Source organism: Mastigoproctus giganteus, chromosome 3 (assembly GCF_048544385.1).
Source record: "Mastigoproctus giganteus isolate SK-2022 chromosome 3, ASM4854438v1, whole genome shotgun sequence".
NCBI lineage: Eukaryota > Metazoa > Arthropoda > Arachnida > Uropygi > Thelyphonidae > Mastigoproctus > Mastigoproctus giganteus.
The window spans coordinates 94,093,704-94,111,959 of NC_143577.1; the positions used below are offsets into that span (position 1 = coordinate 94,093,704).

Here is an 18,256-nt window from a genome sequence, read left to right on the forward strand (position 1 = left end):
CATCTTATCTGAGGTGTTTTTTTTTTTTTTAAATAAAAGCCAAACACGTTAATTCTACTGTTAAATAATAAAAAATATATTTAAATTTATTATCATATTCACAAAATATGGATTATTAAAGTGCGTGTATATAATTCTGACTCGTCCTATATATGGAAGCTAATGTTATCCTCTTACAAATTATCTATTTGCAAGTTATTGTTTGTTTGGGGATTTATTAGGCGCATCGGCAACTATGGCCCTAGTGCGCCACACATATGGTAAGTATGCATGCCATTTCTTCTCAAATAGAGATAATGGGAAAAAGAGGTACCAGAAAGTAATTTTTAAACTAACTAAAGGAGGTGATATACTTTAATCATCTTGAGAAAGTTATAAATGCTTGAGACATTTGTTTCATTATTTAAAGATGAAGAAAGTGTAGGAGGATCTTCTGTTGTTGTTGTTGTTGTTGTGGGGGTTTTATGGCGCATAAGCTGCTTTGGCTATAATGCGCCTATTCCTTTATTGTATTAATATATGAGAAATTCTTGTCACATCAGAAAAGGCAGAAATCAGAAATGACTGAAAACTCCAATTTGTTTCAGAAAGTTAAAAAATTCCGGAATATTTGCATTGTCACCAATGATATTCTCTAGAGTTATTGGTTTTCGAGGGTTAACCAAAGATAGCAGGGTGGTATTTCTGTTTTGTTTATAGTATGGACATTCAATGAGAATGTGTTTCACTGTCAAATTTAGAGAACAATGTGGACACTGTGGTGGATCATCTCCTGTGAGTAAATGAAGATGGGTCAGGTAAGTATGACCTATTCTAGCTCTTGAAAGAATTACTTCTTCCCGCCTTGATGTCCGGACACTGGAGAGCCAGATTTTCGGAACTTGTTTAATCTGTAAGAGTTTATTATTCGTTTGGGAATGCCATAGTGCTGTCCATTCTGATAGGCATGCAGCATGAATCATTAGTGCGTAGTCTGAGGCTGGAACAGGGATATTGGTTAAATCTAAGCTGGTTGGGTTTTTTGCAGCTTTATCAGCCAGTTCATTGCCTAAAATATCAGAATGTGCTGGTATCCAGCAGAAGGTGACCAGTTGGTGGCGTTCTATAATCTTTAGCAATAATTTTCTAATTTCATTTATAACAGGGTGAAACTTGTCTGAGGAATTACACAAAGCCTTGATTGAGCTGAGGGAATCAGTGTAAATTACTGATTTTAAAAAGCGGTCAGGAGAGAGATTTTTTAAAGCTAGTTTAATTGCGAATAATTCAGCTGAAAAGATACTGAATTCAGGAGGAAGGGCTGCTGATACAATTGTATTCGGAAACACTGCAGCTGCTCCAACTTTTGAATTGGATTTAGAGCCATCTGTGTATATTGGTAAAAAATCAATATATTTTTGAGTGTGAACAGCATGAACTTGTCTGATATTTGATGATTGCAAGATATTCTTTCCCCACTGACAGAGGTAAGTGTCACAGGTCGGTATAGGAGGTGGAACCCATGGTGGTTGAGTACAAGTGGCGACTTGTTTTACGGAATGGATGGATACATTCCAAACCTGCAATAGTTCAAGGAGGCGATGACCAGCTGGTTTTACTATGCTAGGTTTATTTCTGTACAGATTTTCAAATGGCGGATTGAAAAGATATGGCTGAATGGGATGTGAGGCACAACTTTGTATCTTGACAGAATACTTCAGCAAAAGCAATTTCCTACGTAAAGATAGTGGCGGCTCGTGAGCATCAATGTAAAGGCTATGTGCTGGCGATGTTCTGAATGCGCCAAGTGCAATCCTCAGTGCACTGTGTTGTACTGGATCAAGCCAGCGTAATGCGCTCTTTCTGGCAGAGTCATAAATGGGAGCTCCATAATCAAGGCGAGATCTGATTAATGCCCTGTATAATCGAAGAAGGGAGGTACGATCTGCACCCCACGTTTGTGCAGATAAAGCTCTTAGTAGGTTTATCTTTTTTAAGCAGGCAGTACGTACTTTTTTAATGTGCTCTAAGAAATTTAGCTTGTTGTCCATGATTAAACCTAGAAATCTAATATTACTAGTGACTGGGATGGAGATATTAGAGATGTAAAGTTCAGGATCCAGATGAAGTTTGCGTTGTCTACAAAAATGGATAGCAACTGTTTTCTGCTGCGAAAGCCTATAGCCGTTAAGACTGGCCCATTGCTGTATTTTATTTAATGATATCTGAAGCTGTCGTTCAATAGTTCTCATATTTTGGGAATGACAGGAGATGGAAAGGTCATCTGCATAAAGGTAAGTTTCTACAGTATTTGGAAGTTGTTTAGTGATAGAATCTGTTCTTAGAGCAAAAAGAGTGGCACTCAGTACTGATCCCTGTGGAACACCTTCTTCCTGAATGAAAGTTGCAGAGAGGGCATGTTGGTATCGTACTTGAAACGATCTAGTGTGTAGAAAATGCTTTATAAATATAGGAAGGTTGCCCCGCAGACCAAGAGAGTAAAGATCTCTTAGTATGCCATGCCGCCAGGTGGTATCAAAAGCCTTCTCTATATCTATGGAAACCATTACTAGATGTTCATGCTTAATAAAGGCATTACGAATGGCAAATTCAGCTTTCACCATAAGGTCCAAGCATGACCTGTTTTGACGAAAGCCATACTGACTATTGCTCATTAACTGTTCTGACTCAATGATCCAGACGAGTCTACAGTGGACAATTTTTTCTAGAATTTTGCTGAGGCAGCTTGAGAGGGATATTGGTCTATAGCTATGGGGATTGGTTGGATCTTTTCCAGGTTTTAAGAATGCCAAAACAGTAGAATGATGCCAAGAAGTTGGATAGACATTTTCTAGAAAAATACGATTGTAAAAGAGCAGAAGGAGATGCAATGCTCTGTCATCAAGATGTTGTAGCATGGCGTAATAGATTCCGTCTGGTCCGGCAGCACCATTGTGAGCTGTTCCGATAGCATGTAAGAGTTCGGAATATTGTAGAGGTTTGTTATACGGCAGAAGAAGAGCAGTTTGGAAGTTAATAGAGTGCTGTTCTGCAGTGTTTTTAATTCTCTGGAAAAGTGGAGTGTAAGCTGCTTCCGCTGAGATTTCAGCAAATGTGTTGCCCAAAGCATTTGCGATATCTAAAGGACTAGATAGATCTTGCCCATTATAGGACAGAATTGGTGAAGGTACGGTAGGAAACTTACCAGAAAGTTGTCTAATTTTTTTCCATATTATTTTTGTGTCAGTGTTTTTGTTAATGCTTGATGCAAAACGGATCCAGGATTCTTTCTTGGCTTGCCTTTGTATGAAGCGTGCTTTTGCCTTTAACTTCTTATAATTAATTAGATTGGGTGTTGTTGGATATTTCCGAAACAAATTCCAGGCTTTATTTTTTGCTTTTTTGGCTTTTGTGCATTGCTCATTCCACCAATAATTATAATGCTTACGAACCGAGGGATTTGACAGTGGTATTGTGTCTTTAGCTACATTTAGGAGATGTGACGTGATGTATTCTGTCACATCATCGATAGGCTTGAGACGGATTTTTTGCTCATCAAGAGATATTGATGACCGGAATTTTGCCCAGTTTGCTCGGACAAATTTCCATTTTCTGAAGGGTTGAGCTGGAGGGGCCTGTGCTATTAATAGGTTACATACGATTGGGAAGTGATCGCTACCCATTGGATCATTTAAAACATACCACTCTATGGTCGGGACCAGTAATGGAGAACAAATGGAGAGATCTATGGCTGAGGTATGTCCATTTGGGAGCTGAACGTGAGTGTGTGTGCCAGTATTGAGTATAGTGAGGTTTACTGCCTCTATTAGGCTCTCAACGAGTTGACCTCGTCTATCTAATTTAGGATCGCCCCATAAGGGGTGGTGCCCGTTGAAGTCCCCTAACATACAGAGAGGTGGAGGTATCTGTATAAGGAGATCTTCAAGATCTTTTAAACAATAGGTACGGTTTGGCTGTAAGTAGATTGATACTAATGTTATTTCAATATGGAGCGTTATACGCACAGCAACGGCTTCTATTTCAGTTTGAAGTGGAATATGTTTAGATGGGGTCTTTGAATTTATCAGGATTGCTACACCACCATGGGCAGCATTTGCTGTGTTACGATCCCTTCGATAAAGGCAATAGTTCTTTATCGAAGGAGAAATTTGCAAAGTTAAGTAAGTTTCCTGAAGACAAAGGGCAACTGGAGAAAATCTATTTATTAGATCTTGGATATCGACTGTATTGCAACGAAAGCCTCTGCAGTTCCATTGTAAAATACAAGGCATTATTTGTGTTTAGTTGATGGAGCTGATTCTGACTGCTTTTTGAAAGTGACTGGTTTATGGCGTTCCAATTTGTGTTTGTCTTTTTTTTGGAAGACTGGCCGACCAGTGTCCATGTCTTCCTCTTCGGCATGGATTTCTAAAAGAGGATCTTCCTCTATAGATGTTCCATTCTTCTGTTGTGGCTGGAGTGCAAAGGTTCTGGCGTTCTCTTGTATATTTTGTGAATTCAACAAGAATGTGAAAGCATTGTATTACAGTGATGTGAAAGCAATGTGAAAGCATTGTATTGCAGTGATGACACTGAGGGGGGGGGGAAATCTCTCCTCTTAAAAGATAGCCATGAGTGATATTTGTGTGACCTATTCGCAGACGAACCAATATTACCTCCTGATGTAGGATTGAACTGAAGCTGGAAGGCCATCGCTCAAGGTTTGGTTTGATACTTCGAAGCTTATTGTTAGGTTGATTTCCCATGATAACTGCCATTGGCGCATGCATTTTTCCTGGATTATTGGTCGATAGTCTTCATGAGGCACTTTCCACTTGTTCTCGGGTGGTAGGTGAGCTAATTTGGCAGCATTATCCGCTAGTTCATTTCCAGGAATTGCCATATGTCCTGGGACCTAGCAGAAGTGTATGTTTTTCCCAAGTTCTGATAAGGTATGTAAAGATCTGACTATTCCTTTCACGACTGGGTGGGTGATGTTCATGATGTTTTTTAGTGCTTGAATTTTGCAAGTTAATAGCATTACATAAAATATTTTGTTACCTTATTTTTTGTTAATTATTCTTTATATTTTATTAGGTACTACGTTCCATTAGCCATAATCTGTGCCTTTTTGATACCTACGTTGATTCCTGTGTGGTGCTGGAATGAAACATACTCCAATGCTTTCTTCGTTGCTGCAGTTCTACGCTGTTTAATGATGTCCCACGGTTCCTGGCTGGTGAACAGTGCAGCTCATAAGTGGGGTAACAGACCTTACGACAGTCGCATCTATCCGAGAGAGAGTTTAATTTCAATAATGATATTGCACGGTGAAGGGTTCCATAACTATCATCACACGTTCCCTTACGATTATTCTGCTAGTGAATTTGGAATGAAACTCAATATAGCAACAGCTTTTATTAACCTCATGGCTTGGTTTGGTTTGGCATATGACAGGAAGAGTGTTTCCAAAGAGGTTATTAAGAAACGAAAGGAGCAAGCGGGGGATAAAGTACTCTAACTCTGAATTTTCAAGTGTTTGAAAGCATTTTCATTTCATATTCAGAATGTGGTTGCTTAATTTCAAATTGGACGTGGGTTCAAATTCGTATCGTTTATAATTAGGTTGAGGAGTTGAAGTTCCGACACATCAGTAACTGAAAAGAATGAAATATGATCTTCGAATAATCTCGCAGGTTATAATTATTATTGTGGAGGAAGGCACTTCTCTGCGGGCATTATTTTAAAATAAATTGAATAAAAGCTAATACTATATACAATAAGAACAATACCATAATATATAAAATTAGATGTGAAATTACATTTGAAACGAATAAAAGAAAAACAAATAAAGAACAACAGTAATTAACTGGCATAGCTTGAAAAGGTGATTATAGAATGAACTGTGAGAGGTGACTCGCTTGATGGACTCTGTGGCTGTTTTCTTTCGCTTTGTACAACAAAATACCACAAATAACGAAAAAATGCTTCAGGTTTATTTACAAGCATATTATTTCCATACTTTGTTACAAAACGTACAGACACATAAATAAACAGTGCTTTAATACATACAGTAAATGAAATTACGAGGGACATACAAACCTAAAAATAAAATGAAGGGAGAAAACTCTACGTGAAAAAAAATATTTAATGTTTATTTCATTTTTTTTTTAGTTGTTTAAGGCTACATTACACCATATCTTTCACAATTACTTGCTAAACTAATAATAATTATATGTCTTTGCAAGATCTAGAAAGGGACCCTCCAACTATGAGTTTAGCAAGTTGTTGTTATATATGAGGGGTATGCATGCTTCGGAAGGAAGCGTGAAGCATGCATAATCCCCATGCTTTATCACTCATTTAGAGGGGTTTGAGTTCAAATCCCGTGGGAGACTGGAAGAATTTTTAGAAACATCTACAACTGGGGACGCAATCAGCCTATCTCGTGCAGCGCGAGCACAATCTTTCCCTTTGAGTTATTTACTAACCCCCCTTCATAAAATCCAATTTTTCAGCCCGTGAAAAACGCTTTATGAATGCAATATGCAAACATGATATGCATGTGATATGCTGATTGAGAACCTAATTGAAGAAGTCTGTGTCCCATATGAACCCATTAAAAAATTTCATATAATTCCAGTTTGAAACTTTCTGATGTTACTCTGCAATTTCATTGTCTCTCTCTGTTTCTGAATACTACAAATAAAGGGGAAACTCCTAAGTCAAAATTTAAAAATTCTCCAGTTCACGTTGTCAAGGGTCCTCATCCTAGCCTATACAACTGCAGAAAAGGTATAAAATACAGAAAATATCAAGCTAACAGTGATTCACCTACCATTATAAACTACAGTAGTGAGAGAATTTATAAGCGGGTCAAGATCATTAGCTGACTATTCCGCAACGCATTCGTGATACAATTCCACCTCATCTCATAAATAAACTGTCTAAAAATTATGTAAGTGAAATATATGCAGAATGAAAGAGAAGACGGCAGTAAGAGAATGACCCTCAACCGCCTATACAATTTCTCTCCACTAAGTGCAGAAGTGTTGGTAATAAAAGTGATATGTAGGGTTCATAATAACATTATCGATTCTAATTTTCTCTGCAACTCACGCCTGGAACGACTCATCTTACTAAATGGAATGGGAAAAAGTTCGGATCCTTAAACCATCCATAAGTCAAAGAATTTTTTCTAGCGTTTTCATTCCATGCCAAGTTAGCTTCTTTCAGACGAAGGTCATGGAATATCCGACCGATAAACGGTGGTTATTCTCCCTTCAACATTAACCGATTTTAAAACATAATTTAGAGACCGCATTCAGGATTCATGTTGCTTTAGCTTCAGAAACCTGCAGCGGTTTCTGGACCTAATGAATCTTTACTTTTTTTTCTTTGATTCCATGAGCTCTAAAGCATAATTAAGCATTTATAGTGAGTCACGACGAAGTGGATACCTCCGAAGGAAACTGCGTAATCAAGAACAGGCGGTAAGCAAGTACCCTATAAAGATAATGTCAATATTTTAGAGATTTTTGAGCCTCTTTCTTCAAACCTGAGACGTATTTCTGATTTGAGTAAAAAATTTAGACATACTCGTACGTTAACGTAATATATAAGTACATCCTTATCCAATACTGATTCGATTTAATCGTCAGTTTATTTCTAAAACTTTTGCTTTCATTTTTGTATTTTGATAACGATATTTTGAAACTGTTCACCTGAACGAATGTGGAAATTTAATAAAAGAATTAAACACACCACTCTAAAGACACCACTGTTTCAAGCCGGTGTTAAATTAGAGGGCGGTCGGTTTAATTCAAATATGTGGTTCTGGATAGGAGCACTTCAACTTATCTCTGTGTGTCTCTCTCTCTCTCCTGGAGAATTTAATGAAGCTCCGGACCATTAAGTTCTAAATTTCCTTTCATTAAACCCAGCTAAGAAGGAATGGTATACGAAAGTATGGTGAAGAAAGGGAGGCCAAGAAACTAAGTGCTCTAAAGTAATTCTCAGTTCGTAATTCAACCCCCAAACTTGCATGTCTCTGCTCAACACACACACACACACATACTGCTGACCACGTTTTCTTATCTCTTTCTTCCACCCTTCACATCTGCCCGTTTTCATTCCGCCCTTCAAACGATACGCTTTTCTTTCCGCCTCTTCACAAGATCGGGCAGGCTCTATCATTAAAGTTCCCACGCTGTCCTTCGCGGTCTCTGTTCTCTCGCCACCTCGCCGCCCTCTTTCTTAAAACAAGTGTCTGGTCAATGTTCTTCTTTCCGTTCTGTCCGAAACTCACAAACCACCACCCACTTTGACAGTGCGGATCGTTTTAGTTTAAATTCGATTTTGCATTTTTAAATTTTCGCTCCAATAGCTTATCCGCGCTCATCATTCGACACATTAAAAGTTTATCGTTATTTTATTTTATTTATTGCGATATTTTATGCAGTAAATTTTACCGAGTTGTGGATTGACTTATTTGAAAAACACAAATCGTGATAATTGGATAACAAAAGTGGACTAAGTTATGTAGTTTTTTTTTTTTTTTGGGGGGGGGGTCATAACCAAAGAGATAAATTACACTCTTCATGTTTGGTTGGTGTATGGAGGGGGAGCCATTAAGAAAATTGTACAGTTTACAGATAATGCAGTGGAGTTGCTTCCAGCGAAATGTAGATTCCAAGCATTGTATAGATACCTAAAAGTTCGAAATCATTTTTTTTTTTTCATCATACTATTTCTTATGTAAGGGAATCACAGTCCCCGACATTTATACAAAGGCATACGGAGAAAATAGTATTCCATCACGTCTTGCTGTAAAGGAATTGGAAGGGATATGAAATACCGACTTAATTGAATCAGTTTTCGAATTTTATATGAAGGCACACGTAAAAATCGAAAGTATTAACCCACCATATTTTAAAAGTAAGATACGTAAGATGTACATTAACAACAGAAAGCATACTGTTTTCTCTCATGGATCCAGCTAATTTGGGTTTATTTCTAAGTCCACTGTTCCCCAAAATTCCTGGCTGGGTTCTCAACTATTCATCATTTTTATCAACGGGCTTGAAAACATCGACGTCGGCTGTTTGTAAAGTCGAGCACGGCAGTGGTGATAACCTGCTTTGACCGATGTCGATAGGAGAGCTAAAGGTAAGAATTATGCTCCTTGTCGGAAGATTACCACCTTTTAGAGTCATGATTCTCCTTGTCTGGATGACCCTTTGCTCGCGTAGTAATTTGACAATTTCCTCCTCTGATACAGTTAATAAATCCCATTCTGCGATAACTTCGAGTAGTTCAGGGTGACGTGGGGAGTAATTTTTATTGGTTTTCGGCCAAAAGTAGTCAGCTTTAATAACTCTGCAGAATGTTGGGATTTCGTGGTCTCTACCAGAATATTCACACACTGGAGTCGCCTTACTGTTTTCGGTGAACCTGCAGAGACTCAATGCATTTCTGAACAAGAAATGGTGATAACTTACTCAGAGGCTGGTCTGATAGAGAGTGCAGAATGCGGATATCTCCTCTCGAGGGGTTATTTTCAATCTCTTGGGTTGAGAAAAGTAATTTCCGTTGTCATTTGTATCTAGTCTTGAGCTCAATGGCTCTGAAGGTGGAAACATGTTATCCATCTTTGCTCCTTTCAGCCCTGGGAGAGTTGGTTTCTTCTCCCAGGTTACCGGCCTCCCCGCCACGGAGAGGCAGGAGCAGTGCCACTGGAGTGCCCAAACGGTGTAAAAGTCAGTATGTTAGTTTGAAGGGGAAAATAAAGGTAGTTTTCCTATCTGAAGCTTCAATTAGTAAGATTAAGTTTACTATTAATTAATGGGAACGTAAGAAAACTTTTACAACTAAACAAACTATCTTTGAGAAACCACTCGGAGAATCGCTTAATCACTATAAAGCTTGACATTCGGGACAGTTCATATTGATGCCATTGCTTTTCAGTACCATTGAATGATATTCGACAATATCAAGGAACGCCAGTCTAAATTTATTCATAATTTACACGTAAGTTTGCCGTACTGGCTTTTTATTTAATATATTTTGAAACAATTACTTATTCCCTCTTCAAAACCCTTATTATTAATTCAGCTCCCCCTCCCCCGCCTCAATTATTCTTTATTTCTACTGGACCACTATATGCACTGGTTTATTCATATTCACATCTCGCAGGGCTTACCTGGTCTCTTAACCTATTGATTTAATTTGCATTCGTAATCAGACTATGTTCCACAGAATATGCAGTTGGATGCTTGTCTTTCTTTACTTTTATTATTCAATTTCCCTTCAATTATTTTTTCATTTTTTGTGCATATATATAATTTATATTGGGCCACTAAAAACCTGTTCTCTAGGTTCCCAAGGGTACACAAACACTACATTAATAAATGTCCAATTGATGTCGGTTTGATATTAACGAAATGTTTAATCGTTCAAAAAACGTCTTTCTAAAACGTCCAAATAGAAAATTTCATGAAAATCCGTCCACCGGGATCAGAGCTGTTACATACCGGTGGACGGACGTGGTAAAAACAATAGACACTTGATTCATTTGTGAACGCATCTTGAATGATCAACGAAGGCGGCAAGATAATTTACACAACGAAAGTGCCAATCAAAAGTACTTTGACGTCAAAGCTCTCTTGATTGGTACTCAGTGATTTGATTGTAGTTCGTATCCGTCAATAAAAGAAAATAGGATGAAACATCTTCTGAGTGTCGTGCTCCGAATTTTTGCCAATTGTGTTGATCTCGCCGCTTAAATAATTGCTCATTCCTTCTGGTCTATTTTTTCCTGTATCTTTCTGCAATCCAATAAATTTAAAAAGCGAAAACACTCGCTTCGTATAAAACACATTACATTGAGCCTACTTCGATAATCCTTGCAGACGGAACTATTCACTAGAGACAAAGATCAAAATTGGTAGGACGTGCTACTAATGCGAACGAGAATTTTGCAAAAAGGGTTCAAAACTAGCCACACAACTCACAATTTCAAAAGCTGTCATGTACAGCGGTCTTGAAACATTGGCTTAAACAGACTTACATAATATCGTTTATGTACTTTGCTACCATTTTGTACAAAATGGTATATATACAATGTAAAAAGCTACCTGTCTGACAGACGTATCACGATAAACACCCCATATAGAACGCTTACAAGACAAATACACAGAGGCTGCCCACAGGGCTCTGTACTGGGACCAATACTGTGGAACATCACAATGGATGAACTCCTTAATACGGACATTGGTGAAGCATCCTCGCAAGCCTTCGCAGATGACCTCATCCTTATGGTCGCCGGAAACAGCAGACTACAACTTGAACAAAGGCAAACCATGCCCTACAAATTCTTCTGAAATGGACCGAAAAGCACAATCTCAGGATCTCCAAAGAAAAAACTAATTCTATCCTCCTAAGGGGCTTCCTTGATCCGAGGAGACCCCCTCAGATCAAGATTGGTACCACCACACTGAGACTATCAAAAGAGCTCAAGTACCTGGGTGTAATACTTGACGCCACTCTTTCCTTTAAAACACATCTCAACTACACCAGGAAGAAAATTAGGGGCTACACGGCCCTCATCACCAGGGTCGCAAAAAGGGACTGGGGGCTAAACAGCAAAACCCTCAAGCTCATATACAAAGCAGCCTTTATACCGATAGCAACCTATGCATCGGGAGCATGGTACTCTAAAGTCACCATGGCAGTAAACCACAGGTTACTCGACTCCATTCACAGAGCCATGCTATTAGCTATCACACGGGCCTGCAGCACAGTAAGCACACATGCGCTGCAGGTGCTGGCTGGAACCCTTCCACTCGACCTGGAAGTGGCCAGAATCGGTATCCTCTATGAAATTTCTAAGGGGAACGCCTGCACCTTCAGGGCTTCAATGCAGATCCCACTGCTAACCGAGCGACCGAAAAGAAAAGGCTCACTGCTCACCTCACGCAAATATGGCAATCTAGATGGGACAACTCTTCCAAGGGAGAGATCACTAGGAAATTTCTCCCCAACGTGGAGAAATTGCATCCGAAGGCCCCGCTGTGGTTCTCACCGGGCCTCTATACAACCTTTCTACTTACCGGACACGGAGCATTCAAGGCAAAACTCACAGCCCTGGGCATCACAGAGGACCCTGCCTGCTGCTGTGGAGAGTCTGAGAGCTGGCAGCATCTCATGTACGATTGCCGGCTCTACGATGACCTTCGCTGCCAGCTCATCTCCAGGATCACTTTCTTGCCCAGAGACAGAGAAAAGCACCTACTCGACAGTAAAGAGCAATACATTGCATTCTCCAAATTCGCAGAAGACCTCTACAAGAGGAGACGTACCCTCATTGTACAACAACCAAACCGTGACCAACAGCAATAAAACTAATTCAAGCTGAGAACTGAAAACGACAAAGTGTCATGACTGCCGCATCGTGGACCCTACAAGGAAACGGATTCTACCAAGAATAAAGGACACGGCTTACAACCATTAGAATGACTACAACCCTGGACTTTTCAAAGGAACACACCGACCTGGATCGTGCAGTTCACTGCCACCAAGCCATTTTGGCGAACAAAATCGAGCACCTGACTCGATTACTTTAAACCCAAACCCAGGCGGGAAGAGGGGAGACACCCTGTCCCCCCCCTCTCTCCGCCGACCCTCCTTTTCCTTCTGGTGAGGCATGGACATGCCTCACTGACCACCTGGGGACATCTACTCTGTCGCCCCCATACTTCTACCTTTACCCCCCAGCCTTCTGCCTCTCCTCCCCCACTCTATCTATACACGATGTAAACGCCCTACATCCTAAATTAATCAAATCAAAAATAATTTTCGCCCAGTCTCGGCCTATCATATCCATTGCCCTGCTCTTGCCGTTTGAATGCATGGACGCTATGCGCTGTATGCAAACATTCAAAAATAAATTACAACTGCATGTGTATATATATATATACACACTTATATATCTTCAATTTTTTTTTTTTTTTTTTAAGGTCCTAGCTGCCAAAATCTCAGGAAATTAAGCGGCAGGACCTGCCAGAGTAACTTAAGTCAAGTGAGTTCCTGGTCTGCCTCCACGGGGCGAAAGTGGGGCAACGTTGGGCCTCAATAGGGGTCCAGCGGCTAAATGACCAGATGAACAACGGTACACGACACCACACACTTTTAAATCTCTGGCTTTTCCAGTCAACTGGTTCACCCACAATGTAAACTACGCGGAGATGGGGGAAACCCCTGGTGCCGTTGGACCCTAAACACACTTTCACTGTACTATTACGAGTCTACCCGTGTGTATTACTGTATGTACAGATGGAAAAAATAGAGATAATCGATTATATACAAATTATGTAATATATGTTTAATTGCAGATTGTTATATATTTCATAATCGACTAATGCTACCCCAGGGGGCTCACATCTGGTGAGTATGGGCTTTGCACACCCAGGGTCCTGAGCTGGGTATCATCATTCTTCTCTTCCTTGGTGATTCCCTTCTACTTCTCTCTCAGGGTAAATTAGAATTTTTTTTTTTTTTTGGCTGGTGCAGCAAAAGTCTCAGGCTTCCTTGCATTATCATATGGCTAATAATAATAAAATGTGCATATAATAGATTATGCTCATCATTAGTATTATGTTTTAAATTAAGTGTATTCTGGATTGATTTGCCTGTTTCGCCGGACTATGTTGTTGTTGGAGCTTGTCACAGCGCAACAGCAACTAAAGGCCATAATGCCCAAACAGTGGTAGAAAGTAACAAATGTCATATTGTCAGATATATACATTATATAGGATTTAGAATCAAATTGTGTCATAGAATTTTATCGCTTTTAGGAACGTGAACACTGCATCGATATCAGATCTATCGTCTAGAGCTCATTTCAAAGTAGAAGTGATTTGGGCTACATGTTGTTAAGCAGAAGAGCCTTGATGTCATCACTATTCCGATGAAATCCTAAGTGCCATTGTAGAAATTTTAATGCACCCATTACTAACGTTTGTTGGGTCCATCCGGTGGCTTTCGAAGGGCTGAGTTTTCTCAGTCCTAGCTTTATTTTTCTTTGGGAAGAAAGGACGTTGACCTATGTCCATATCTTCTTCCGTTGCAAAGAGTTCCAGGATAGGTCGTCCCATACCTCCTTTTCCCCGACATCCATTGTTTCTTGTATTGCAGGTGGCTCTTCCGATATTTGTCCCTTTTCTTTACCACTTGGTTTTGGTAGAGCATTAGGAGTGGCAGCTGACTGTGTTTTTTGGGTGGGCTTTTGTGAACGCAATAAATAGCGTGCAATCGGAGTAAATGACTCTCTTGGTGATACAATCATCTCAGTTTGTGTACCGATGGTGCACTTCGCAGAAATCTTCTGGACGTATAAAGGTTTCCCGCTATTTATTAGTTGAATGCGTTTTTTCTGGCTTCCTGATAGGATATGTTCAGTTCTGTTTTTATTTTTTGAATTTATTTTTCGTCCTTCCACTTCCGGCATGCTCTCCTTGGCAATTTCCACAGTTTGGTTTGGAAACTGAACATTCCTTGCTCTCGTGGTCTTTAGCACCACATCGAGCACAGGCAGGATTACCACGATAAGGCTGTTTGTGAGTGGCCATATTTTTGACATCTAAAACATCTCAGTGAGTTTGGGATGTAATTCCTTACTGGGCAGTTTAGATAGCCTGCCTTGATGAAACTTGGAGGCCGTGGGGTATTGAATGAGAACTCGGGTAGGGACGAGATTCCCATCCTTTCGCATTGATATTCGCTTGACAGCAGTGACTCCTTGGTCTTTTAGTTTAGAGCAGATCTCTTCCTCAGAGACATGAAGAAGATCCCGCTCTGAAATGACACATCGCGAAGAGAGTTCAGAGTTTTGTGGGGTGTTACATTGATCGGTATTCCCCCTATGGATGTCACTTTCAAAATTCTTTCCGCTTGCAGCTTCAACTAAAAGATCGCCAGAACCCAGCTGTATTACGGATTTTGGTGATCCTACCAACCCTTCCTGGATGAAGAAGGGTGACATCTTCCCGACTGACTGCTCTCCGGTGGAATGGAGAATGAGGAAAAGTAGTGTTACATCCTCAGTTCTGGCTCTTTTAACAGAATTCGTGTCATTATCATCTGATGATCGATTAGGTAGGGGCCCCAGAAGAAGGATTTAAATTACTCATAGGAGTAAGATAAAAATTTCCGATGCCCTAAGTACCTCACCCACCACGGAGCCCTACGAGGGGACGCCCAATCCTAAACTAGCATATACTGCATACACGAATGGGATGTCAAGTTCGCTCAGAAGCATCATACCCACGTTTCCAATAAGCCTTGATCCCGTCCAGGATCAAAGGATCCTAGCAGTAATAACCATCCGCCGATTGATCCCAGTCAGGGACCACCCGTCTTGTCGAAGCAGGGGCAAACACTTATACAATTTAACTTAACTTTAGTATGGATTAAATAAGAAACTAAGCCTATTCAATAATATGTAGTCATCCAAAAACTATAGCAGAGACACCTTATGAGTGGAAAAGAAATTTATTGCAAAAAAAAGTACATTCGGTTATTTTTTACATTCCGAATGAAACAGAATTACTACAATTACCCCCTATATTTTTTTTCTTCTAAACTGCGCTTCGGTTTTCTCTCCATCTGCAGAACAGTCTCTTGACTCTTCGAAGCAATTTTGACCATAAGTGAGTGGATCATCCGCATTTGGTTCTAAAATAAATAAATAAATAAGTTTATTAAAGAGAATATTATTTAGATCTTTTTTTGTTATTAGTATTTGTATTTTGTTTTTCATTGAAATGCAAGAAAAGGCAGCTTAAAGTAGGAGCAACAGGTTTCGAGTTACAGCGTTACACAAATTATGATGTCATTTCGGCTTCAAGCGAATAATAGTAAATTTATGAAAAGTTATCATTATGTTACTTGTACTTTTTAAGTCAAACTAAATGCAGCAAGGCATCATATGTTCAAGAGTATAAAATATCTGTATATTATCGGTGTAAATGTACCATAAATAACTCTTAAACGAAACAACTACGATAGTAGTGTAAAAAGGGCTTCATTTCATCTGTATCGCATATTGTGTACCTCCTTCGCAACGAGTTGCCATGTACATATTATACTACCGCGATCAATCCAGTGATTCTGGGTAACTATCATTTAATAATTTTCTTATTTGTCATCCAAATTGAGGAGGCGCTCCATTGTGCTGAAACCATATACACTTCCAGAAGTGTTTTGCAATATACTCTACAAAAACTTCTTGTAATGATCAGCGTTTAGGCGGTCAGGGATAAACTTATATCCTAGATTGCCGGCTCACATATTGACGCTAAACTCCACTTAGAAACGGGATCGCCGAATTGTGTGAGGATTTTCCACAGACCATGTTGAATATCTCATCTCGTGTAAATGTTTCCTCGTCGGTCCACAGGATATTGACAAGAAATCCAGGGCTACTGTTGATACGATCATCCATAAACAAAAAGGCTCACGCGCAAGTGTTTCTTGCTTTCACTGCCTGAACTCTGCATATGGCTTGTATACTGCCCGTGTTCAAGCAGAGTGCGCCAACCAAGGTCGTGATGTCCTTTTACTGTACCACATTCCCTTAAATTTCGGTGGACGTTAACAAATGCATGCCAATTACGGTGTCGCCTTGTTGGAAAAGTACGCTAGTATTCGGTGACTGCATTCTAGCATACACAGAGTGAATGTCAGCATATTCTGCTAACGTTAATGCTCTTCTACTCGCCATACACGTAATAAAGTCATGTACCACAGCACAATCCGTTCATTGGAGCCTTACATTTTCCGTTTTATAAAAAACTTAAGCCGTTTTATAAAAAAAAAAAAAAAGCAGTACGACAAACTACGTAATATTTTGTGCAACAATCTAATTTGCATACACCACTTCATGATGTTCGCAAAGCAGCAGAAGCAGAAACGTCACTAATCTGTTACACGTTCTAACGCAAAACCCTTTGCGCTTAATATACTTCAAACTGTGCATCGAATTTTCTTCTTGCATTTTAATGATATAACGAATACATCGTTATCTTTATACATATATATCAACTTTTGGTGTATATAAATAGATATAAATAAATAAAGTTTTGGTATATATAGTTGTGCTCGTATCCATCCAGTAGCCAGAAACAAAGGAAAAACAAGCATAGCAGTACACCCATGTGATAGCGTTATGTATCATCACAATGTTCAATGGCGTTTGTCCAAAACGTTTAAAAGCAGCCTTTTAAATAAATCAATTAAAATAAATCACGCAAATAAATCGATTTAATCAACAGATTCACCAAACTCACGATTCGATTAATAATCTTTTTATTTAGATTTCTCGCACTATTATTAAACTTTAACAATATTTGTTACAAGGTTTTAATCTTTATCTCAAAAGCAGATCTGTCATTGGTACACAACGCCGTGTACTTAACGTGATAGAACCAATTTGTACATATGTACCCAGCCTCCTCCGCGTAGTCAGTGTTTATGATTCAAAATACCTTTTTTGAGAAAATTTAGTGTGCCACAGGATAAGAGTTGTCATGACACAACCTTTTTTCCTGTTAAATTATAATAACACTAAAACAATTTCACACACAAAGTAAATAAATAAATATATTTATAGAAATAGTTTAGAAATATATTAATGGGAAGCTGTTAGCGAAGAAATTTCTCCCCATAAAATTCTTTTAAACAAGTTAAGTTGTTAGTGATTCAAATAATCAAACCGAATGAATTTATCAACTTAAGCTCTAATATTTTATAAAAATATAAAATAAAATAGCATAAAAAACCATAGCACATACTTTCTTTTCAAGAAGTCCCAGTATGGCGTTACTTCATTTGTGCAAAGTACTTCGATGGTCAGATAATTCAGTTTATGGATTGAACAATAATTTATGAACATCTCAAATATGACTGGTTTTTAAGCAATCATAATTATATAATTATATAAAAGTTTGAAAGTGTATGTATGTATGTATATATACACACAATTAATATATATATATTAATTAAATTCTTATAAATAAATTAATAAGGTCGCGATGACTTGAGTTCCAAAGTTTGTCTACTTCTGCATATCATAAAAGACAGAATTCAGTGCTAAGATATATCAAGAGGACCACATTAATGTGTTTGCATTTGTACTAATTACAATTTTTCTGTCATAATAGTTATTATAATAGTTAAAATACGACGAAAAAACAAGTTTATATCTAAAAGGAAACTATCA

At 38.8% G+C, this 18,256-nt stretch overlaps 1 protein-coding gene across 1 annotated transcript in view; it reads left to right on the forward strand.

Annotated features, from left to right (window-relative positions):
* Positions 1–5,672, forward strand: part of LOC150088158 (acyl-CoA Delta-9 desaturase-like) — a 66,352-nt gene extending 60,680 nt beyond the window's left edge. Inside the window, exon 4 of the mRNA XM_090369356.1 lies at positions 5,077–5,672. Coding sequence (XP_090225482.1) covers positions 5,077–5,500 — 424 coding nt within the window. The 3' untranslated portion in view covers positions 5,501–5,672. The remainder of the gene's footprint in view (positions 1–5,076) is intronic.
* Positions 5,673–18,256: the final 12,584 nt, after the last annotated feature.